At 41.8% G+C, this 24,836-nt stretch overlaps 1 protein-coding gene across 1 annotated transcript; it reads left to right on the top strand.

The window, feature by feature from the left end:
* The first annotated feature begins 1,612 nt into the window (after positions 1 to 1,612).
* Positions 1,613 to 20,357, top strand: CCDC107 (coiled-coil domain containing 107). Its single transcript, XM_073327735.1, has 8 exons — positions 1,613 to 1,867; positions 7,978 to 8,183; positions 8,273 to 8,324; positions 10,675 to 10,838; positions 12,820 to 12,886; positions 17,199 to 17,289; positions 18,765 to 18,874; positions 19,751 to 20,357. The coding sequence occupies exons 1-8, from the start codon at positions 1,705 to 1,707 to the stop codon at positions 20,041 to 20,043; spliced, it is 1,146 nt and encodes a 381-aa protein (XP_073183836.1). The 5' UTR covers positions 1,613 to 1,704; the 3' UTR covers positions 20,044 to 20,357.
* Positions 20,358 to 24,836: the final 4,479 nt, after the last annotated feature.

Genomic DNA, 24,836 nt, shown 5'->3' on the forward strand with positions numbered 1-24,836 from the left:
ATTTTCTGTATCCCCCTCCGAAAGAGTAATCTGGAAGCACTAACATAGCCCTCTTTCCCTCCCGTTGACATCGAGCTACAGCACTCTGACACCTGCAGATTTCCTGGAACTCACACATAATGGCATCACTAACTCTACTGCTCTCCCTGAAAACCATCCCTTCCTCCAACCTGATATTAATTGCAAGGCTCTGCAGCAGCAAAGAGTCCCGTCCCCTGTGCATTTGTCACCCCCTGGTTGCCACCAAGTCTGTAGACGTATGAATGAGAATAATCTTTGCCTCCCTGGAATGCATAGGTACCTCCTGCATCTTGGTAAAAACATATAGCTCCTGACAAACAGATGTCAGGATGAGGAGTTAAATTTGCGGTGGCTTTCGGATCAGAGAGGGCTTAGACTCTGGAGATCTTTCTTGGAAAATGTTTGAAACAGGTCCAGTCTGGAAACATTTGCATAGCCTCCAAAAATGTGTCAAGTCCACTCCAGCATTCCCAATATACTTCTTATAGCGCAGAGGTTTTCCATCCCCATTCTTTCTAACTACCTGAACAGTTCGAGTTCTTGTCTAATTACATTTTCCACTGTTGAGTAATAAGAAGGATATATGCTGAATTAAAAGTAAGTGTGTGTGTGCGTGTGTAGGGGGGGTGAAGAGAGAGAGAGAGAAAATATTTTGAAATTGTAAATATTTCCCATTACGGAATGAAATTTCTCGTCTATTCAGCTACAATAGTCCAATAAATAATAATAATTAATTATTCGTGTTTTATTTTATTTTATTTATTAAAGATTTCATCTATCTCAGTCTAAAACACTCATGGGGAAAGGCATTTGGCATTACTAAATCTTGCTTTTTTGTGGATGAGGCGTATTTATAATGTCTTAATTTTTATTTTGCATTAAAGAATGTGTGTTTATTATAACTGTACTGCACTGTTTCAGAGTAACAGCCGTGTTAGTCTGTATTTGCAAAAAGAAAAGGAGTACTTGTGGCACCTTAGAGACTAACCAATTTATTAGAGCATAAGCTTTCGTGAGCTACAGCTCACTTCCTCAGATGCATATCGTGGAAACTGCAGCAGACTTTATATATACACAGAGAATATGAACCAATACCTCCTCCCACCCCACTGTCCTGCTGGTAATAGCTTATCTAAAGTGATCATCAGGTGGGCCATTTCCAGCACAAATCCAGGTTTTCTCACCCTCCACCCCCCCCCCCCCCACACACACACACACAAATTCTGCACTGAAAGGCTCCGTATCGTGGTGTTTCTGTGTGACCTGACTGGAGCACTGAGCAGCTCCTATCGTGGTGTTTCAGTGGGTGGGTGTAACAGGGCTGTACTGCACCACGTGGTGTTCCTGTGGTGGGTGTATTAGGAGGACTGTAAGGCGCGACCCTGGCTCTGTGCAGGGGTGTTTGGGGGCTGTTTTGCAATGAGGGAGCGGGACCCATGACAGGGCTGGGGGACAGTCTGTGACTGCAGCGCTGTCTGAACCAGATCCTGCTGCTAGCCAAGGAGAGGCTGGAGCCCGCAGGGGGGCGATACCGACAGGGGAGGAGGAGCCGCAGCAGGGCTGGGGCCGCCTCTCATCCCGGGCTCCCTGGCAGCTCCTCGGCAGGTCCGACTCCTTCCTCCTGAAGCGACAGCGGGCCAGGGCGTCGCAGCGGGCGTGTGGGCGCGCGCGCGCGGCTCAGCCATGGCGGGCTCTGCGCTGCAGCAGGGCATGGTCTCTGTCGTGCTGCTGCTCTGCCTCTTCGTGGCGGTGCCCAGGCTGTTCGGGGGCGGAGGAGGAGCAGGCAGAGCCTTGCGGGGGGGCAAGGCTGGCCCCGGTCGCTACGGTCCCTATCCGCCCCCCACAGGTACAGACCGCCCCCTCCCGCCGGGCGCTGCGACTTGTCTCCGGAGGAGCCGCCGCCCGAGCCTCCCTTGTGTCCCGGCAGCAGCGGAGACTGGCGGCGCCACTTGTTGTTAAGCGTCCTCCTTAGGCCGGTGGGCCGGCTTTGGGTAACAGGCTGAACCCCCCCTTGTCCCCCTAGCTGGAGGAGAGGTGGTGGGAGAAAGGGTAACAGGCAGCGATTTCTCTTATGCTATTCCCCTCCCCCCGCGGGGGGTTAGCTTGGGGGTGTGAGAGATGGCGCAATCTGTGACCCTGGTCTCCAGTCAGGAGGGTTTGTGGAATGGGGTGAAGCCACAGCCTTTTTAGGCCGTGTCTACCCAACACAATTATGTCGACCTATCTTATGTTGGCATACAGCCACAGATCGCTCCTGTGTTCTTGTGCAGGCTTGGCTCCTTGTGTTGGCGGTGTGGGTCCTCGACACCACCAGGAGCCCTTCTACCAATTTTATCGCCAGTGTGGGGCATTGTGGGGTGGCTCCCGAAAGCATCTAGTAGTTGATGTAAGCAACTCCGTGTTTACACGGATGCTGACCTAATTACATTGACCCTGATTCTAGGCTGCTTGGGGAGGTGATGTGACTAAATTGGTGTAGTGAGGCACTTATGTCAGCTGAAGTCAAATGTAAGTGAAGACTTCCACAGCTAGGTGATGTAAGACCGCTTGTGTCAAGGCAACCCTATAGTGTAGACCAGGCTTTGGCCTTTGCCTCCCTCTCTGTAAACACTTATATGTGGCCAATAGTTGGAATTGCTTTGTGTTTTCATGTTTAGAGTTACACATCGGAGGCTAGCTTGAAAAGAGTTTTGTGACAATCAACTCTGAATAAGTCAAACTATCTAACTTCCTACACTCCCCCAGTGTTCTGGTGCATAAAATAAACATAACTATTTGCAGTCAACAGAATGAAGTGATTATAAAGGAATCACAAGATAGAGACATTGCTAAGACACACTTTGTTTCATTTAATAGAGAGGAGGTAACTGGGAGCATTTCCCCCTCTCCTAAAAGTGTAGATGATGCTCTGTTCTCAAAAGCACACATTTTATTAGGCTAACGAGGTATTGCTTGTAACCAACTGGTGGTCTTAGTCTTATTTTTATTCCAAATAAATGGTAAAAACAGGATGCAGGGAAGTGTGAAAAAGCTGAGTGTTACAATCTCAATAAGGAAATCAAATAATGTTGATTGGTGGATAATATGCTAGTATTTACTTCTGCAAACAGGCATTGGGGGTGATGTTTGTTTAAAACTAATAATCTTCATCTGTGCTGAGATTGGAGCTGTTCACTAAATCCAAATCCTTGTCTGGTCTAAATTGGTATGGAACTGTGCTAATTTATGCCAGCCAAGGATTTGACCCTATATATCTAAAGGCAAGTGCTCCATTTTAATATTTGTAATTAATTAGATCAATTTAACTTCTTGAGACAGCCTTAGGATTTGATAAATTGAAGGCAGTTATAAACCAGAAGAAATAACAAGACTACTTCTGCTCCTGCTTTCCTGCCCTGTCAGTTTAGGACTTCAGTGCCCTGCCTGGTTTGAGCCAGACCCGCTAGCCTGCTGCAAACCCAGACCCAGGTCTGAACCATGTCCCCTAACAGCTGTAGGCTTAACTGAAAGCAGTTTACAGAAGTGTTCCTGTCCTTGACACTCAGACGCCCAACTCCCAGTGGGGCCCAAACCCTGAATAAATCTTATACAGGGTAAACTCATAAATTGTTTGCCCTCTAGAACATTGATAGAGAGATATGCACAGCTGTTTGCCCCCCAAGTAGGATTAATAGATGCAGTAGATCATAACCTTTATATAGACATGTTACATGGCGTATGTAGCATAGAATATATTCCAGTTATGTCATATATATGCATAAGCGTATTTCCATAAAGCCTTATGGGGGGCACTGTCACAGGGGTTTGCACTGAACTACAAGAGATCCCTTCTACATCTGAGTATGTTCCATGCCGATTACTGAAGATGAGTTCTCGGCTGCAGGGTGGATAAAAATCAATACTTTAAAAAATGGATTTTTAAAATTTAAATTACATTTAAAAAAAAACTATTCAAAATTAATTTGAGATTGACAACCTATGTTAAGACCTGAATTTATTATAATCTATTTAAAACCATTTAAATTAAATTAAATATTCAAGCAGCACATATTTGCTGGTAAAATTTAAAGAGTCATGTTGCTGAAATGTTGAAAGTCACTGGCTAAGCACCTGGAATCAGAGTTTGCTGGAGCGCTAAACTACCTTTTGATAGCAGTAGTCTCTTCAGGTGTAGAGAACACACTCCATTTCAGTTTATTCATGTATTTCATTTCACTGACTAATCCGTTCAAAACTGAGATACTGATTGGCAGCTGAAAAAGCGGGAAAGCTTGTTTTTCTCTTCCAATCTATGAATAAAATTGGGATGCGATGTACTAGTTTTAAAATCTTGAAGTACATGAAGACCAGAAACAATTGGAACTATAGCTAATACTTCCTTTTATTTAATAAATAAGTTAGTTTTAAATATAAAATATATCTTGATAAACTTTTTTTCTTGCCTATGCAGTGAATTTAAGATGGGTTGTATTTAACAAAAAACACAAAACCCCGCCATTTTCAAGTTATCTTTAATTCTAATTTTCCATCTACATGCAGCTGGAAAAACATCACACGCAACATATTAATCATTTAGTAAATAAGATGCCAGAGGCCATTTTTAACATAATAAAAATAAGAATCTGAATAAATGTCTTAAGCTATATAATTAAATAGATATAGCATTTCCTCCTTATTAGCAAAAAGTACCACCAAACTTAGAGTAAAGACTATATTTAATTAAAAATCAATATATTTACCAACCAATGAGATTCAACTTTTCATTAGAAGGACTAAAAAGTGCAAATGCAAAATGAGATTAAAATTCTTTATTTAAATAAAAATTTCCTGCTTGCTGATTTAAATCATGATCAAAATCAATGAGTTAAATCAATTCATCCTGTTTGACTGGAGGCCAGCATTTGGCCCACATTTCTGTGCATTACCTACTGGAGCCAGTGTTTTGGTATGGTAACACAGTAAAATAAACTCTTTAGCTGGCTGTGCAGTTCCCACATATTCAGTTCCCTGTGCCAATTCAGAAGATATCCAGACTCTGACTCATACGTTAGGTAAGACCCTTGCACATCTTGGATGTTTGGTCAGTAAATCATGCTGCCTGTTTTCCCATTGGTTATTTATGCAAAAGAAAGAAGACCGAAGAAAGTGCTTTAACTTGTCCATGTGTTTTCTCAAAGGTTGCAGAAGTCACAGGTTCTGTGACTTCTGCAGCGGCCAGTGTGGCTGACCCCAGGGTGGCTCAGGCAGCTGACTCCGGGACCAGCTGCTCAGTGGCTCTGGGGACAGCCACACCAGCAGTTGCTGGACCAGCTCTGCACCCAGCTGCTCAGGCAGCCCCGCAGCTCGGTGCACTGGCCGCTGCTGAAGTGGTGTTCCCCCTGAGCAGCAGCAGCCGGCCCCCCCCGCATCAGCGTCTCCCCCCTCCCCCGGCCCCCACCCATTTAGTCGTGGATATTTTTAGTAAAAGCCTTAGAAAGGTCACTGGCCATGAATTTTTGTTTATTGCCTATGACCTGTTCATGACTTTTACTAAAAATACCCATGACTAAATCGTAGCCTTCGTCATGAGGACTACACAAGATGATTGATTTAAACAAAGTTTAAGCGTGTAGAAATGTTTACATAAATGGCTTTAAAAAAAAAAAAAGGAAATAAGAGATTAAAGTAACTTAAATGTTTTGAAAACGAACAAAACTGGAAATAGGTACAAATGGCTATGACTGAGCACAAGTTAAAGCAACAGAAAGTAAAGACTAACTATTAATGGGCAAAATAACGAGGTGAAGGAAAATATATATCTTAAAAATAATTATTGCATGCTATTTCTTCCATGTCACCTTACCCTTTTTGGTTTGTTAAGACTGTAAATTTTTGTCATTCATATGTTAGGAAAGAATCTAGTGACTTTTGGACACTATATTAAAAATACTGCGGCGCTATAAAAAGCAGGCTTTCTAATTTTGAGTACCAATCCCTTAATCAGAGCTATGCCAAAGGTTTGATAAGAACCTTAAACCCAAAATCTACCTGGGTTTGAGTTAATACAAAATGGCCTAATGACTTAACTGTTTTATTCAAACGTTGTTTGCTACCTGCCAATGTCATTTTAAACTCTTTAGCTTTGTCAGGATATCCATGAACTTGATTGAGGTAGCTGTTTGTGCTGTCTTGAGTTCTGTCTGCATTAGTTGGAGTAGCTCATGTGATATCTTAATATGGGTACCCGGCTCTACTTCATGTTCCAAGGAACAACAATTGGATATGTAAAACTTGCTCAAATTTCAGATGCTGCAAACTGATTAAATATGACAGAACTTGAAGGGTTGTTGAGAACCGCTCCACTGAAGAGCTGATATTAATCTCAACTATACTGCCAATTCATCATTAGAGGTCTGAATGTTTTTTGGTGAGGGCTTTGGCATTTTAAGATAATTCTAAAACCCCTAAGAATTATTCTCACATTAGACATTGTATTCTAGATTTACAAAATATCATGATTTAGTCTCCCTGCATCTAAGTTCATGTTTTCACTTCTTGACTTACAATTTTTTTTTTTTATCAAAACCACTCCTCCACCTAGAGGAATCTATTTTAGTAATCTTTCTCCTTTGACTGTGACAAAATTGCAATGTCTATTTTTGTTTAAGGCTTGAATCCCACTTGTTGTACATTCACTGGACACGGCTATCTTGATGTAAGATAATACCAGGGAGTGTTTTTTTTCAAGTACAGTATCACCTTCTTGTGAAGTGGTGTTAAATGAAACAAGGCTCACATCTCTGGAAACTTTAAGGCACATTGTTCAATAGGCAGCAAAATATGGCCATAGGCTAGCAACTATTGGCAGAAGTAGTAAGCTTACTATGATTCACATGAGAACTGTCTATAATTATGTTCTTCGTTACTCTCACTAGAAATCCTCAGCTGTGTTGGTGTTCTGAAGGATATTAGAAGTTGTGACTGGGAGGTGCCACTTGAGCTAAGAATGCATTTGTTACTTATTTCTGGGGGAAGAATTACACTGTAGTCTGAAACTTCATGCTTCTTTTCATCTTAAGGGTATATATTGGTTAGCCATATAAAGGTTGCTAAAATTTCATTTTCCATTTTCTAGATCATATTGGTATGTGGGAGGCAGACTTTTCATGCTTCAATACAATTCTTGCTCTCCTCAATTCACATTTCAAAGACGCTAATTTTGAAACTTCAGACTCCTTGTTGATTCAGTTGTCAATAGGACATCTTAATAAGACACATGGAAAGCCTTTTTAGAAATAGAGTTAAGTGTTTGGAAAATGTGTACTGCATATGTGTAATACTATATATTTAACTGTACTGAGATATGACACTCCTACACGTGCGTAAGAGCATTCACAATGACACTGAACCTAGAGCTAAAACCTGTATTTTACATATGTTGATCTGGTTATTTCAGTGAATATCTCTTGCTTAGACAGGGAGACATTAAATTTCTGTTTCTAAAGATAGATAATACTGAAATCAAAGCTCTTTTTATGGGAAAAATTAGTGAAAGTTTGATCCTAATAATAAAAATCAGTTCCAGTAGGTTTAAGTTCAATGCCAGATTGCTATTTGCATTTTCATTTTAATGTCAGTGTATTACTGGTTATATCTAACTTAACTGCAGTTTGCAATTACTTTGCCAAATTATTTCCATTGGTAAGAAAGAAATCGCCTAGTATCTTGTACTGTGTTTAATTTAGTAGCTTTGAAGAAAGAGTGTTTTACTTTGAGAATTTTTTAAAGATAACCTTTACTGTGCATATGTGAAAGGGTGGTCTAGTGTAGTCTTGTATGTGGTTGTTTTATAATAGCTTTCAGTTGACACAATATTAAAGAAATGGTGAATCTACAAGGAGGAAAATCTCAGAACAGTCTCATTTTGAAATTAACTACAAGGCTAAACTTTTTCTTTTAAAATATTTCATTTTGCAGGTGCCTCTGAGAGAGTTCATCAGTCTCATCTGAATTCAGGAGGTTCTGAAAGTAAAGCATACCAAAGCTTTCAGCAGATGAGGCATGTAAGGGAAAAGGACAGGAAGAGTGAGAGAACTAGAGGAAGTGGCAAAGACTTAGCTTTTACTCTCATGCCCTTGTATGCTATTGGTGTGGGGGTGTTTGCAGCATACAAATTCCTAAAGGTAAATATTAAATATAAATATCTTAACCATAGAAGTGAGAGATTGTGAAGACCTAACAGGTCATTTGTTCCTCCCCTGTGTCCATGCAGATTGTTCTTCAAAATACTCCTATTTTGGTTTTTGCCCAGTGTCGTTTCAAAGGTGAGCTGCAAAGTAAAAACTGTGCTGTTTACTGCTTTTTTTTTGTGTGTATGGAGACTTTCTAACTCTTCATTTTTCCTCTTGTCTTTTACATTTAAAATCTAAGATCCTAACTTCCCTCTCTGGGTCTTGGGCAAGACTTTGGAGATACAGCCTCATATAATAGTACTATTCATAATCTAAGCAGCAGCTCAAACTCTCTCTCTCTCTCTCTCTTCCCACATAGAAATGTGTCCCCCTGCAGATTCTCTTTGCTTCCCTGCAGAAAAATGGTTTCTGTGGTGAAGCAAAGAGAAGCTGTACCAGTGCTCACGTCCTGGCAGTGCAGATGCATTTGTCCAGGCACCTGGAGCAGCTGGGGGATAGGTAAGTCTCACTGCTGGAGGGAAAGGGGCTGGAGGTGTCTGGAGGTGCCCTGGCTGCACAAGGACATTAGTCCCAGCTGGGCAGGGGATGGGGGAGGAGGACGACATGGAGATGAAGTTCCCCCTCCCCCACATGGAGCAAGTAGGGTTGGGTCAGATCAACCCCCCAGAAACCTCCCCCAAGCTGCAGGAAGCTCTGAATGGCGGAGGGGTGTGGGTGCAGAGGGTGAGGCTCAGTGTTTGGGAGTTCTGCATGTGGGAGAGTGAGGCTCAGTGAGGGGTTTGGGTATGTGGGGTGAGTCTAGATGCATGGGGGTTGGTCAGACGGGGAGCAGCTCCCCGTACAGTGACCCATCCCCCCATTTCTTAGCCCCACTGTTCCTCCTCCGCGAGGAAAGGGGTCACTGTATGGGGAGCTGTTCCCCCTGTCTACCCAACCTTTGTGCATCTGGACCAGTCCCAGCTCCCCTGCCCCCTCCGGAATTCCCACCCTGCCAAGCCTCACCCCTTGCATCAGGAGCCCCCCACCCTCAGACTTCCCTGCATCCAGAGCCCTCCACCCCCTCAAACCTCAACCACTGCCCCAGCATCCGGACCCCCCAGCACTGAGCCCTAACCATCTTCACCTAGACTCCCCTGCACCCAGAACCCCACAACGAGTCCCTGTGCATACAGATCCCCCTTGCACCTGGATTTCCCACAGAGCTGCCTGCATCTAAATTGTAGCACACAGAACCCTGGTACTCTTGAGGGAATGCTGAACCTAAAATTAAAAATTCTGTGCCTAAAAACTTTAATTTCTGCAAAATGCTGCCTATTTTATTTGTCAAAATAACACAGTAACACAATGGAGGATAGCTCAGTGGTTTGAGCTTTGACCTGCTAAACCCAGGGTTGTGAGTTCAATCCCTGAGGGGGCCATTTAGGGATCTGGGGCAAAAATTGGGGATTGGTCCTGCTTTCAGCAGGGGGTTGGACTAGATGACCTCCTGAGGTCTCTTCCAACCCTGATATTCTATGATTCTATGAACCACACCATTTTCAGTTATTTAGGTAATTTATTTCAAAATACTTTTCAGCAAATAATTGAAAATGGTGTGGTGGTGGTGGTCTGACAGACAAAATAGGTAGAATTTTTAATTTTTTTTCTGTAAAATTCTCTCAGGAGTAAATCTATCTGCCTTGTCTTAGAACATGCCAGCAGGGTCTAAAGGTACCTAATTCATGTCACTAGGTACCTTCTAGAGCATGCTAGGAGCACTGTATAGACACGCCCTGAAATCTTTAGCGGTAAGAAAAGTCTAGACTTTTTTCCTCCCATCAGTTATGCAGCAACAATGGGGAATTTTGTTTAAAAAATAGAACACCATATGTATTTTTAGTGCCAAAAGAGAGGTGGTAATCCAGTTTTCTAGTGTAGTGAGGACCTGATATTTATTTGCATTGTGGTAGCTACTAAGATCTCTAGTCCTAGAACTGGAGAAAACCATTCTGGGCACTATACAAACACATAATAAAATGACAGTCGCTTTTCTGAAGTGATTACAGTCTAAATGAGACCAGAGACTACAGGTGAGTACAACAAACAAGGAGCATAAGGTAATAAGTCAAAACTGGTCAGCATGAAAAGTAGTTGTCACGTTTAACAGCAGTCAGCAGCTGGTGTAAGTTTCTTTTATGGACATCGTGAGAGAAGAGAGTTTTAAGGAGGCTGATCAGTTGGCCTTGTGGGTGTTTATCGGGAACCTCCTCCCATGCATGAGAAGCAATATGGGAGAGAGCGTGAAGGTGCTTGTTTGTAACACATTTGTTAAATTTACAAAGGTTGGTGTCATTATCAAAGCGGATGCTGCTGAAGTTGACATCTTCATGTGCATAGGAGATAATGGAGGACAGGCCTCGAAGGTACTTCTGGGGAATTCTGTGCCACTGCACATGTGGAGAATTCATGTCCCTCACAGATTTTTTTTTTTTTTTCTCTGCAGAAAATAGAATTCTGCTGGAGAGGTGCTGTGGTTACACATTTTACCCACCAGGGGCTGCTGTGATGCCAGAACAGAGGGCAGCTGACTCAGGCTGGAGCAGCCAGCTGCAGATGGGGAGGAGGGGAGAGACTGCATTCCTCACAGTGCCCTGCCAACAGGGCCAGGTGAGGAGACTCAGGATATGGAGGGATGGACAGAGCAGGGCACACAGGGCTGCTGGGGGTCACATAGACTGGGGTTCAGAAGGGTGTGGGGGACAGACTGGGGTGGGGGCACAGGAGCTACTGGGGTGACAGCATTGAGCTAGGGGCTGACTAGGACTGGAGGTGCAGGGTGATGAGGGGAACCCCAGGGGACATGGGGGTGCAGGGTGATGGGGCAGGCAGGGCGTATGGGTGGGTGGCTGAGTGAGGGAGGTGTTGTAGGACCCCAGGGGGCATGGGAGGGTGGCTGAGTGAGGGTGAGAGGCTAGGGTCAGTGTGGGGGATGCTTCCGAACTGCCTAACAATCCACCCCCCTCAAAACAAACAAACAAACACCCTGTTCCATACTCTCCCACCCACACCCAACAACCCTCCAGGTTCACTCCCAGGCTCCTTTCCAGCAATTATTACAGACATACTTGCTGTATTACCAAAATAATTGACATAAGCATGATTATATTGTGTTATTTTGACAAAATATGCAGAATTTTTTGGCATAGAATTCCTGCAGAAGTATCACGGAGGGCCTTAAAAGAAAAGATGAGTAGCGTGTTTGCTGTGAGGAGAAGGAGGAATGCAAAGGGGGCTGACCTACTCAAAGTGGTGAGCCATGAAAACTATTTTTGCAGCGATATAAGCAGGGCAGACTGCATTTCTCAAAGCTGGAGAAGAAAAGGTAGTGGTAATTGAGATTCAGGATGAGGGCCTGTGCTACAAGAGGCTTAACTGTATGGTTGGAGAGAAAAGGTCATTGCTAGAGGTTGCTTATCCAGTATTAAAAGCAAAACCTCCCCCCTTTGCCTTTTAAATGCCCCAGATATTATATTATATATATATTTTTGTTTTCCTTGATAAGATCTTTCAGGCCCTGGAATTTTTCCCAAGAAAAATAGCGGAAGCCCTAGATATAGATAGGGCTTCCACCACTTTTCTTGGGGGAGAATTCCAGGGCCCGAAAGACCTTATCAAGAAAATTTTCCTGACATTCAGCATAACTTTTTTTTTTTTTTTTTTTTAAATAAAGGTATCATTCCCATTGAGATTTCTCCCTACCACCCTGTATGCTGGCATTCCTCAGCATTCTTGGTGTTTATAGTCTTCACATACTTGGAGATTTATTAACCTACTGTTGTTGAGGCAGTTAGCATACATTGATCAGAAATGGAGTCTTAATTGTCTTGCATAATTATATGGTCTAGGAGGTTAAATTTCTGAAGATTTTTGTGGTTAAATGTAAATTGAAGGTGTTAATGTGTCTGCTAAAACAAATTCCCCTTAATAAATTTGAGACCAATTTGTGTATTTGCACAATTGAATAGCCGTATAGCAATTTTCATGCATTGTTCATACAGTGACTTGAGAAATTCTGTAAACCATTTTGACAAAAATGTGGCACCTAGTTTAAGGTAGCAGTGTAAATCAGTGTTTTTTTTCTATGTGCTTACAATGACATATTTGAGGTAGAAGTCAAAATATTTTGGATCGATGAACATATGTAAGATCTTGAACGTAGTTTTATACACGCATCTTTGTTATCCTTGGCTTGTTTTCTGGCAGCTTCTGAAATAAATTGCCTGATTCTGAAGTGAGTACTTCTGGTGAGATAATCTGAAACAAATAAAATTATTTTGTTTCATATAATGCATCTGCTGAAAGCAACAGGACACCTACTACACTAGCAAAACTAGAGTGATTTGGACAAACGTTTTATGGATATTATTTCACAAATGTTAAAATGTCCCTTTAGCAAAAAGCTTTGGATAGTTTCAGTGAGAGCTTTGCTGCATTTGAGGAGTGGGGGGATCAAGGGTGAATGAAAATATCACAAAGTAAACAGTAGCTGAGACTTTTAATAGATTTAGATGCTTAAATAAGGTTTCTATCTTCTAAAACATATATTAAGCTATTATGTTGGGTTAAGTGTAACTTCACTTTTTTTTAGATGAAATCTCAAGAAGGAAGTTCTTCCAAGAAACAGAAAAATACAGAAGATAAGGCAAAAGAAACAGGCAAGGCATCAGTTCAGAACCTGCATAATTGCAAAATGCATAGTTTTCCTTCTAAAATAAAACCATATGCATTCATTGATATGTTGCAGAACAAAACCCAATCCCTTAGTTTATTAAAATGCTTTGAAGAACATTAGCAAGACTGTTAATTTAAAATTAGGTGCTTGGGTATGTGATAGGCATAGAGCAGTGCTCAGTAGTGGCATACTTACAGTCAGAGAAATGTGGGTCTGGAAGGGACTCGGAGCAGCTTTCTAGCCCACCCACTGTGCTGAGGCAGCACCAAGCATACCAAGATCATACCTGACAGGTGTTTGTCCAACCTGTTCCTAAAAGCCTCCAATGGTAGGGATTTCGCAACCTTCTTTGGAAGCCTAGTCCAGAGCTTACCTATTGTTTTAGTGAGTGTTTTTCTTAATATCCACCCTAAATCTCCGTTGCTGCAGATTAAACAATTGACTTCTTGTCCTGCCTTGAGTGTACATGGAGAACAATTCATCACTGTCGTCTTTCTTTATAACAGCCCTTAACATATTTGAAGACTGAAGTCCTCCCTCAGCTTTCTTTTCTCAAGACTAAATATGTCCCATTGTTTTACCTTTCCTGATAGTTCAGGTTTTCTAAACTTCTTATCCTTTTTGTTGCTTTCCCCAGGACTCTCTAGCTTGTCCACATATTTCTTAAAGTGTGGTGCCCAAAATTGGACACACAACTTTAGCTGAGGCCTACCATTGCTAACTAGAGTGGGACAATTACCTCCTGTGTTGCATACAACCCTTCTTAATACGTCCCAGAATGACATTTGAGTTTCTTGAAACTGATTCACATTGTTGGCTCATTTTCAATTTATGATCCACTATAACACCCTCATCCTTTTCTGCAATACTACTGCCTAGCAAGTTATTTCCCAATTTGTGTTCACACATTTGATTTTTTTCCTTCCAAAGTGCAGTACTTTGCTTTTGTCTTTATTGAATTTCATCTTGTTGATTCCAGACCAGTTCTTCAGTTTTGTTTTTAATTCTAATCCTGTCCTTCAAAGTGTTTGAAACCCCTCCCAGCTTGATGTCCTCCTTAGACTTTACGAGCATATTCTCCACTTCATTCCAAGTGAACTGTTGTTAACTACTATTTGAGAATGGTCTTTCAACCAGCTGTGCATCCACCCTATAGTAACTTCTTCTAGACTACATTTCCCTAGTTTGCTTAATAGACTGTCATGTGGGACTGTGTCAAAAGCTTTACTAACATCAAGATCTATCACACATGCTACTTCCACCCCAGCCAGTGGGCCAGTAACCCTATCGAAGAAGGAGCCTGTCAGGATTTATTTTTGATGAATCCATGTGGACTATTACATGAAACCCTATTATCCTGTAGGCACTTACAAACTGATTGATTGTTTTAATAACTTGTTCCAGTATTTTTACAAGTATCAAAGTTAGGCTGACTGGTCTCTAATTAGCTGAGTCCTTTGTTCGCCTTTTTAAAGATATGTACTATGTTTGCTGTTTTCCAGGCTTCTGGGACCGTACCCGTCCTCCGTGAATTTTTGAAGATAATTCCCAATGATTCTGAGATTGCTATGTCTAATTCCTTCAGTTCCTTAGGGTAAACTTTGTCAGGCCCTGCCATCTTGAATGCATCTAATTTATCTAAATATTCTCTAACTTGTTCCTTCCCTCTTATTGTTAATATTGTGTTAACCTTTTTATGGAAGACTTAAGCAAAACAGGCATTAAACACCTCAGCCTTCTTGATGTCATGTGTTCTTAGTTCTCCTTCTCCAGCTAAGCTGTGGTCCAGTACTTTCTCTTCCTCCTAATGTATTTCTAGAACCTCTTCATATTGCCTTTTGTTTCTTGCTAGACGTAACACATTTTTGTCTTAGGCGTTCTGATTTTTGTCTCTACATGCTTGTGCTGTTCTTGTCTGTCCATCCTTAGCAATTTGTCTGTTTCTACATTTATAGAATTCTTTTTTTCATTTTTCAGGTAAAGGAGCTATTTGTGAGCCTTTGGTTTCAAAATGCTAAGGGCATGACTTTTGTTTATTGGTTGGCTTGTTCTTTTTGGCAATGAGGACACAATATACATTTAGAATAACTTGCTGTAACAGGACATTCTTGGTTGATAAATGCAAAGTAATGCACACTGGAAAACCTAATCCCAATTGTACATACAAGACAATGGGATCTAAATTCGCTATTACCACTTAAGAGATCTTGGAGTCATTATGGATAGTTCTGTGAAAACGTCCACTCAATGCACAGTCGCATTCCAAAAAGTGAACCGAACGTTAGGAATAATTAGGAAAAGGATAGAAGATAAGATAGTAAATTAGATGCCATTATATAAATCCATGGTATGCCCATACCTTGAATACTATGTCTCGTTCTGGTCACCCCATCTCAAAGATCTATTAGAATTGGAAAAAGTACAGAGAAGGGCAACAAAAATGATTAGGGGTATAGAACAGCTTCCATATGAGGAGAGTTTAATAAGACTGTGACTCCTCAGTTTTGAAAAGAGGAGATGATGATGATGAAGGGGGAATATGATTGTGACTGGTGTGGAGAAAGTAAATAAGTGGTATTTACTCCTTCACATAACACTAGAACCAGGGGGTAACCCAATGAAATTAATAGGCAGTAGGTTTAAAACAAACAAATGGAAGTACTTCTTCACGCAGTGCACAGCCAACCTGTGCAACTCATTGCCAGGGGATGTTGTGAAGGCCAAAAGTATAACTCAGTTCAAAAATGAGATCAATAAGTTCATGGAGGATATTATAATACTATTATAATACCCATCAGTGGGTATTAGCCAAGATGGTCAGGGATGCAATCCTGTGCTCTAGGGGGTGTCCCTGGCCTCTGACTATGAGATGCTGGGAGTGGACGTCAGGGGATGAATCACTTGATAATTGCCCCATTTTGTTCATTCCCTCTGAAGCACCTGACATTGGCCACTGTTGGAAGACAGGATACGGGTCTAGATGGACCATTGGTCTGATCCAGGATGGCCATTATTATGGTTCAGGGGTGTGCAAACTCTTTGGCCCAAGGGCCACATCTGGGTATGGAAATTGTGTGGCAGGCCATGATTGCTCACGAAATTGGGGGTTAGGGTGAGGGCTCCGGCTGGGGGTGCAGGCTCTGGGGTGGGGCCAGAAATGGTGAGTTTAGGGTACAGGAGGGAGCTCTGGCTGGGGATGCGGGCTCTGGGATGGGGTTGCGGGTGCAAGAGAGTTCTCTGGGCTGGGACCCCGCTCTGTCTTCCACATTAAGAAGTGGCTAGGCGGCTCTGTGCGCTGCCCTGTCCGCAGGCACCACCCCTGCAGCTCCCATTGGTCACGTAGGAGCCGGAGGGGGGACATGCTGCTGCTTTTGGGAGCCATGACGCATGCGGAGTGGGGCAAGCCCATGACCCTGCTCCCTAGCGGGAGCTCGAGGGCCAGATTAAAACATCTGAAGGGCTGGATGTGGCCCCCAGGCCATAGTTTGCCCACCCGTTATGGTTGGTTGAATATTCTCCAATAAAGTAATTTTGAGAGTGGGAGTTTGGCAGTTTAAGTAGATTACAATCTGTTTTCTTGGGTCTTGCACTCTAGAGCAGAAGATCAATGTGTACTAATGTCATTTTTTAGAGTAGGTCAGACTGGGCATGTCATGATTTTTAACTATACTATAAAGTTTAACAGCTTTATAGAAGAGATGTAGTAAGGAGTAATGGAGTAATCCATTACCACTGCATATTAATAAAGGATTGTTCCCACAACACACTTTCTAGTGTCTTTTTGAGCCTAGTCTAAATGCCAAGTAATGTGGTTTCTGTTACGTCCTTTGGGGAACCTGCAAGAGAGCTTAATATTTACTCTCAGGATGTTTTGCCTTTGTAGTCATGATTTCCCCTTTATTGCTCCTAGTTACATTGCTTTTTATTTACTACCCTAACCAACTCCTGTGCCTTTGCTGGTGTTTACATCCTTCAAATCCCTATAACTTATTAGGGTGTCCTCCCCATCATGCTTAGAAAAATAATTGTGTGTATAGTTTTTCTTTTTCATTCGTCAATTTTTTCCCGCATTTGTCTGATAACTGGAGTTACTTTTTCTGAACTCAGTTCCTCCTTTTTTTAGTAAGATAGTGCCAAGAGCTGAGCAACTTTTACACACAGTCACTCCAAAGTTTTACAGAGACGGGGTTACTTTATTTCTTTGATATATACCCAACCAGAAATATAATTGGTTTTTATTTCTTTGCTGCCATTTTGCAGTGCGAACACATGTCTAATACACTCTTTTCTTTTAGAACATCAGCTTTTGGAACTGGAGCAGCATCTAGCACAGACAGAGAAAATTTTAAATTCTTTATTGACTCAGTTAGACCCACTGTCAAACTGGTGAGTAATTCCAGGATAAGGAATACAGGTTATGCCTTAAATAAAGTTATACTAATTGACTTCTAACTTTTTTAGGGAGTTACAAACATCAAGATTATCTTATTTATGAGGTACTGAGAAACCTTGTTTGTAATGTAGCATTTGTATAATGCTGTACAGACAGTAGCCAACTCTTCAGATTTAAACAGGCATTCCTACAGACAGCTCCCTTTTTGACATACAGATGTAAGCTGCATAGTAATGGGATGATAATACTGCAAAGTGGTATTTTCATGTCTTGCCACATTCAAAACATCCATATAAAACACGTTCACCAATTTTGCTTCAGTTCTTTAGAAACAATATTATCTTAAGTACTAAGTAAAATTCCTGGTTTCTTAAATGATTTTTATTAAAGATTGTCTTCAAAATTATGGAAAGCCCAGTTGTAGAAAAACTGATCTTAATTGAAACTTAATACTGATTCTGAGGAAGGAGAAGTAAGTATAGTTTAGTGAAATCTCTTCTAAATACAAAGTAAACCTAAATAGCATTTGAAATTCTTTGCTGGGGATTGGATGGCTCATGACTTAACATAATATGGAGTTTCTTCCCCTTCCAGATCATGGGTAGTGACCAAAAGTAACTACCATTTGATAGCAACCATATTTGGCCTTTATTAACTTAACTTATTTGGTTTAGGTGGCTATGAATGTATATCATAGGGAATTATCATAATTTCTGATCCATTGGTAGTTTCAGTAGAAAATAAGTAGCTCATGTTAGTTATTCCCTATACCTCTAGAAAAGTACCTCCCCTGAAGTAGGGTTGAGGCACACTAATTGGGAGTGTTGTACATCAGCAATCAAGAGTCCCTATCTGCATGTGAACTGAGTACTGGGTGTTGATTTGACATCTTTCATGAGAACTACATTATTCAATTAAAGCAAATGTATTACCTCAGTGCTGTTCTTGAACTTAACTTTCAATACATTATTAAATTTAACAGGTACTGCATGTGTTGAAACTTATTAAATCCAGAAAATTAAATGACAAACTTGCAATTGGCTAATACTCTAACGGCAATCTCTTCAAAACAAAACATCTTGATAAAACACTCTTATCGAAGCTGTAATGTTCCCCTTCTGAGGTCTTTAGACAAGTTGTCTAGAATAGCTTTCATCGTTAATTTCATGTTTCATTGGGCACTTAATCTGGAACACCCATCATAAAAATTCAGTAATGAAATCAGCCAGTAGCTATATTTCAGTTTTGCTTTTTTCTCCCTCAATCTTCAGAGGAAATGTAATGATGGTTGCCAACAAGTTTTCAAACTGTTTAGTCACTCCAACCATGGTAGTAGTAATTCACCTGGAAAAAATAGTTCGATCTATTCTGGAGTCAGAATAATATTTTCAATGCAATTTTGACAAGTATTCATTTCCAGTTGTAGCTCAGGTGAACCTTCAGCTTCTTGTGTCTTTCTTCATTTCAGTGTTAATGCTTTGGCTTGTGAACAGAAAGATGAAATAATGACACAGCTCCAGTCCATTAGACAGCTGATGAAGGAAAGTGGATTGGATAAATCAGAAATGAAACTAAAAGGTACTTCTAGTTTTCAGTCAATGTTGTAGATCAGGGATCTTAAACTCAAATTACGAGGAGGGCCACATGAAGACTAATACATTGACCTGTGGGCCGCATCACTGACACTGCCCGCTACCCCTTCCCCAAATCCCTGCCCCGCCTCTTATCCGCCTCCTCTCCTGAGCACACAGCTCCCCGCTCCCGCCGCCCCTCCTGGAAACCGCTAAGTGCTGCCAAACAGCACTTTGTTTGGCGGCTGGAAGAGCCTGGAGGTAGGTAGAGGAGCAGGGATGAGGCGCATTGGAGAGGCGGCGGGGGAGGGGAGCTTGGTAGCTGCAGGAAATAACTGGGAGGGGATACAGAGAACTTGGCGGGCCACAGCTAATAGCTCTGCGGACTGCGTGTTTGAGACCCCTGTTGTAGATCCTTATTACAGTAAAATCAGTGTTTAGCTTACTTAAGTTGTAAATAATTGAATGTTCAGTTCATACATCTTGGATGCAATATGGTTCTTACTTTCCATACTGGTGAATATTATCAGACAGTATTTTAAAATCTTATTTTTTGCCACTTGTTGTAGTCTATAAAAGTAGCAGCTCACTTCTTACCTGTGGGGTACCTAGTTACAAATTGAGATGTTGGATCTTTAGAGGTGGGAACACAGTTCAATCCTACCAGGATACACTGCTGCATTTAGAGCCAGAAGTCCTCTGCTGCTTTATTAGTGAGACTGGAATTGTCTGACTGCATCATGAGTTCTCAGCCTCAATAGGTCTCTAATGCATTAGTCAGATTTTTTGGAGGAATTCAAACTGAAACGTCTAAGAATGACTTCTGAAACTGAAAACTCTATCACTAATCTTAAATCTCCATTTTCTTGTTTTGTAAACTAAGATGTTAATCACACGTGTAATGAGAAACTTGAAGATCTCATTCAGTCGTTTGGCAGACACACTCAGGAAAAAGCAGATGACAAAGAAGATCATAGTATTGAAGATGTGCTTGAAGATACTGATGGTTGTTACAGAAAGGAAGAGTATGAACTGTGTGATGATGAATTCACACTTAGTCAGCTGATTGAGCCAAAGGTGATAGAAGTTCAAGAAATAATAAATAGAGAGATACTGGAACCAGAAGAGACTGAATTAAGGAGGCGTAATAGATATGAATTAAATATGCTTATATAAAATGTTCAAAATTAAAGAATTGTTGCACATAACGTATGCACTTTTAAAATATTCTGTCACTGCTATATGCTTTAGAGGTGAAATCCTGCCCCACTGAAGTCAATGGGAGTTCTGCAGTTGACTTCAGTGGGTGGCAGGCTTTCACAGAGAATGTTTACACATATATTTCTGTTCATTTTTCCTATAGAAAATATATCTGTACTATCTGTATATAATACACTGAAATTACACATGGTGCTTCACTAAAGCATCAGGGTTTCTTAATACAATATTTGTTTTCATACTCTAATTAAAACTAAGAGGAATAGATATAACTCATAGTGATTATTTTAAATATAGAAATCGTAGAGTAATTTACAGGTCTTTTTCTGGAGTTTCACATGCAAACTGAAGGAAGTATACTGCCTGGGAGATTCTGCATGCCCACTAAAAATGGCTCTCCTGTAGAATTCCTGGGCTTCCCTGCAGAAAATGGCAGGGAAGCAAAGGGAAGCCACGCTGGAGGAGGGAGGTGGGGTGACCATGGCTGCAGTTTTTTGGGGGGGATTGCCCCCTCCAAACAGAGTGAGGCACAGGGGAGACACACAGGGTTCTATGCCACTGCCTGCCCTCATTTCTGCAAGCACACAGCTATCCAGCTGAAGGAGGCTGCTTTCCGCTCTGCTGCCTCTGCAGCTGAACACCGCCTCCTGAGTCCGAGTGGTATTTGTGCTCCCTTTGTGTGTGCTGGGAGCTTTCCTGTTTTCTGTGCAACAGTGAGTGCCTGCGGTGGGGCTGGGTAAGCGGGGGTTGGGGAAGAGGCAGTGAGGAAGGAAGGGGTGGAATAGAGCAGGGGGAGGGGAACGTGGGAGTGAGGGGAGGGGGATAGAGAAGAAAGGGGATAGGGGAATTGTGGGGAGAAGCAAGAGTCTGGCATGCAGTATCCCCTCGGCAGCAGCTGGGGCTCCCCTGTTAAGCAGGCCCATCAAACTCTCACTCTGACAATCCCTACTGCCATACACCTGGACCCCTCTGAGCCCCCTCCACCCCACTGATCCCCGACCTGCTGCGCCTCGATCCCCACCCTATCAAGCCCCACTACCCCAGCACCCGAACCTCCCCACTGAGCCCCCACACCCAGACCTCCCTGCTGAGCTCCAACCATCTTCACCGGGATCCCCTGCTGAGTCCCGTTGCCCCTGCACCTAGGAACAGCACTCCTTCTCCACCCCCCAAGCCCAGTGCATCCAGATCTCAAAGGTATGATGATCAACAGATGGCTCAGGCAGTGGTGCTATAAGGTGGGTTTTGGAGTGTTTGACCACTGGGAAGTATTCAGGGACAGAGGACTGTTGTCATGGGACAGACTCCACCTGAGTAGGGAGGGAAATAGACATCTGGGTTGGAGGTTGGCACAAATGATTAAAAGAGCTTTAAACTAGGAACTCAGAGGAGATGGTTGGGAGATGATCGTGTAATCTTCATGTCTGATTCTAATGTTGATGGAGGAAAATCAAGAAAGAGAATGCAGCAATGGAGAAAGGAACAGCAGGGGGTAGAAGAATGAACGTTAAGAGGAAAGAGTGCTCATATCAATTAAGCTAACAGGTAGGTGACACTGGCAGTAAAATGGCTGTACCCAATTGGGTGAGGAATCTGGGCAAAGCCAAGCAGAAACAATTAAAATGTTTGTACACCAATGCAAGGAGCCTGGATAACAAAATGGAGGAACTAGAACTACTCATGCAGGAAGTGAAACCAGGTATTGTAAGGATAGCAAATGTGGTAGAATAGTCGTCATGACTGGAGTACAGGTATTGAAGGGTATGTGCTGTTCAAGAAAGACAGAAATAAATGTCATTAATATACTACTCCACCACCTTTACAAGGTAGACTAAATAAAGGAAGTGATGGATAAGACTGTCTGTTTTGGGTCAAAAATCACTGAGGAAGAACTACCAGAGGTTCCCCAGGACTAGTGCTTGGGGTATGCTACAGAACCCCCAGAATCCAATTTGGATATGGATAGAGACCTCTTTAATGTTTTTAATGAAATAAATACTGGGAATTATCTGGGAAGTTAGTTTCCCATAATCACACACAGATTGGAGGACGAGTGTTACTACTAGTAGTAGGGCCCAGATTTTCCTGGGTGTGAATCACTGCACCAACTGAAGGTGATGCCATTTTAGATTTGGTATTGGTGAGTCGTAAGGACCTCACAGACGAGCTGATTGTAGGGACAACCTTGGTTCAAGTCATCATGAGCTAATTCAGTTTAAACTAAATGGAAGGATAAACAAAAATAGATATGCTTCTAGGGTCCTTGATTTACAAAAGGGCAAACTTTAAAAAATTAAGGGAATTTGTTAGGGAAGTGGACTGGACTGAACTCAAGGTTCTGAATGTGGTGGAGGCTTGGAATTACTTTGTCACCATTGCAAAAACTGTCTGAAGCCTGCATCGCAAGCAAGGGGAAAACATTTGTAGGGAAGGGTTGCAGACCAAGCTGAATGGATAAGCGTCTCAAAGAGGGTATTAAGAGAAAGCAGAATGGGCTAGATCAGCAAGGAAAGATGATTCCTCTTGGAGGTCAGAAAAGAGAGCTGTCAAAAGCCAAGCAGAGTTGGACCTTGCAAAGAAGATTAAAACCAATAATAAAAGGTTCTGTAGCCATATAAGTAGAAAGAAACTAAGGAAAGAAGAAGTGGGACTGCTGAGCACTGAGAATGGGGTGGAAATTAAAGATAATCTAGGCGTGACAACACTTAAACTGAGGCAAAGTGTCTAAGTGGTAATAAGGTTCTTCGGGATAGTGCAAGGGTGGCTAATGGGAATGAGGATATGGAAGTGGAAATTTCCACATCTGAGGTGGAAGTCAAACAGCTTAATGGGACTAAATCAGGGGGCTGGATAATCTCCATCCAAGAATATTAAAGGAACTGGCACATGAAATTTCAAGCCCAATAGCAAGGATTTTTAATGAATCCGTGAACTCGGGGGTTGTACCCTATGACTACAGAATTGCTAATATAGTATCTATTTTTAAGAAACTGCAGGCCCATTAGGTTGACCTCAGTTGTATGTAAGGTCTTGGAACAAATTTTGAAAGAGGAAGTAGTTAAGGACATAGAGGTAAATGGTAATTGGGATAGAATATAACATGGTTTTACAAAAGGTAGATTGTGCCAGACCAATGTGATCTCATTCTTTAAGATATCTGCATGTTCTTTGTCTACAAAAATCAGTTCACATCTACCTGGATTTTAGTAAGGCATTCGATCCAGTTCCACATGGGAAATTATTAAATTACAGAAGATGGGGGATTACTGTGTTGGCAGAAAGTTGGGTGAGGAACTGGTTAAAGGGGAGACTACAAGGAGTCATACTAAAAGGTGAACTGTCAGGATGGAGGGAGGTTATGAGTGGAGTTCTTCAGGGATTGGTTTTTGGACCTATTTTAACTTCATTAATGATCTTGGCACAAAAACTGGGATTGTGCTAATAAAATCCGTGGATGACATGAAGTTCAGAAGTTCAATATGGAGGAGGACCGTAATACCATACAAGAAGGTCTGGATGACCTTGAAAACTGGAATAGAAATGGGATAAAACTTAATAATGAAGAGTACAATGTCATACACTTAAGGACTAACAACAAGAATTTTTGCTATAAGCTGAGGATTTATCAGTGGGAAGCGACAGGAGGAGGAGAAAGACATGGGTGAATTAGTTGATCACAGGATGACTGAGCTGTGAAAAGGATCATGCAGTCCAAAAATGCATCAGGCAGGGTATTTCCAGTAGAGACAGGGAAGTGTAAGTACCATGGTATAAGGCACTGGTGAGACCACACCTTGAATACTGTGTGCAGTTCTGGTCTGCCATGTTTAAGAAAAATGAATTCAAACGGGATCAGGTGCAGAGAAGGGCTACTAGGATGATCTGAGGAATGGAAAACCTACCTTATGAGAGGAGATTCAAAGACCTTGGCTTGTTTAGCCTAACTAAATGAAGGCTGAGGGGAGATATGGTTGCTCTCTCCCACCCTTGTATTTATCTCTTTGATGTATTTACAGAGGAGTTACTTAAGTTAAATGGCAATGTAGACATAAGAACAAATGGATATAAACTGGCCATTAACAAGTTTAGGCTTGAAATTAGACAAAGGTTTCTAACCATCAGAGGAGTGAAGTTCTGGAATAATCTACTAAGGGGGGGTGTCACAAAGGGAAGGGTAAACACCTTTAAAATCCCTCCTGGCCAGAGGAAAAACCCTTTCACCTGTAAAGGGTTAAGAAGCTAGGATAACCTCGCTGGCACCTGACCAAAATGACCAATGAGGAGACAAGATACTTTCAAAGCTAGAGGGGGGGGGAAAAGGCTCTCTGTCTGTGTTGCTTTTGCTGGGAACAGAAAAGGAATGGAGTCTTAGAACTTAGTAAGTAATCTAGCTAGATATGCGTTAGATTCTGTTTTGTTTAAATGGCTGATAAAATAAGCTGTGCTGAATGGAATGTATATTCCTGTTTTTCTGTCTTTTTGTAACTTAAGGTTTTGCCTAGAGGGATTCTCTATGTTTTGAATCTGATTACCCTGTAAGGTATTCACCATCCTGATTTTACAGAGGTGATTCTTTTACTTTTTTTCTTCAATTAAAATTCTTCTTTTAAGAACCTGATTGCTTTTTCATTGTTCTTAAGATCCAAGGGTTTGGATCTGTGTTCACCTATGCAAATTGATGAGGATTTTTATCAAGCCTTCCCCGGGAAAGGGGGTGTAGGTTTGGGGAGGATGTTGGGGGAAAGAAGTTT

Source organism: Lepidochelys kempii, chromosome 1 (genome assembly GCF_965140265.1).
Source record: "Lepidochelys kempii isolate rLepKem1 chromosome 1, rLepKem1.hap2, whole genome shotgun sequence".
Lineage (NCBI taxonomy): Eukaryota > Metazoa > Chordata > Testudines > Cheloniidae > Lepidochelys > Lepidochelys kempii.

Excerpts from the sequence above, each read along its gene's own strand:
- CCDC107 (XM_073327735.1), top strand. The coding sequence starts at position 1,705 with ATGGCGGGCTCTGCGCTGCAGCAGGGCATGGTCTCTGTCGTGCTGCTG. Across the intron at positions 10,839-12,819 it reads TGCCCTGCCAACAGGGCCAG|ATGAAATCTCAAGAAGGAAG; the intron begins GTGAGGAGACTC and ends ACTTTTTTTTAG. Across the intron at positions 17,290-18,764 it reads TTAGACCCACTGTCAAACTG|TGTTAATGCTTTGGCTTGTG; the intron begins GTGAGTAATTCC and ends TCTTCATTTCAG.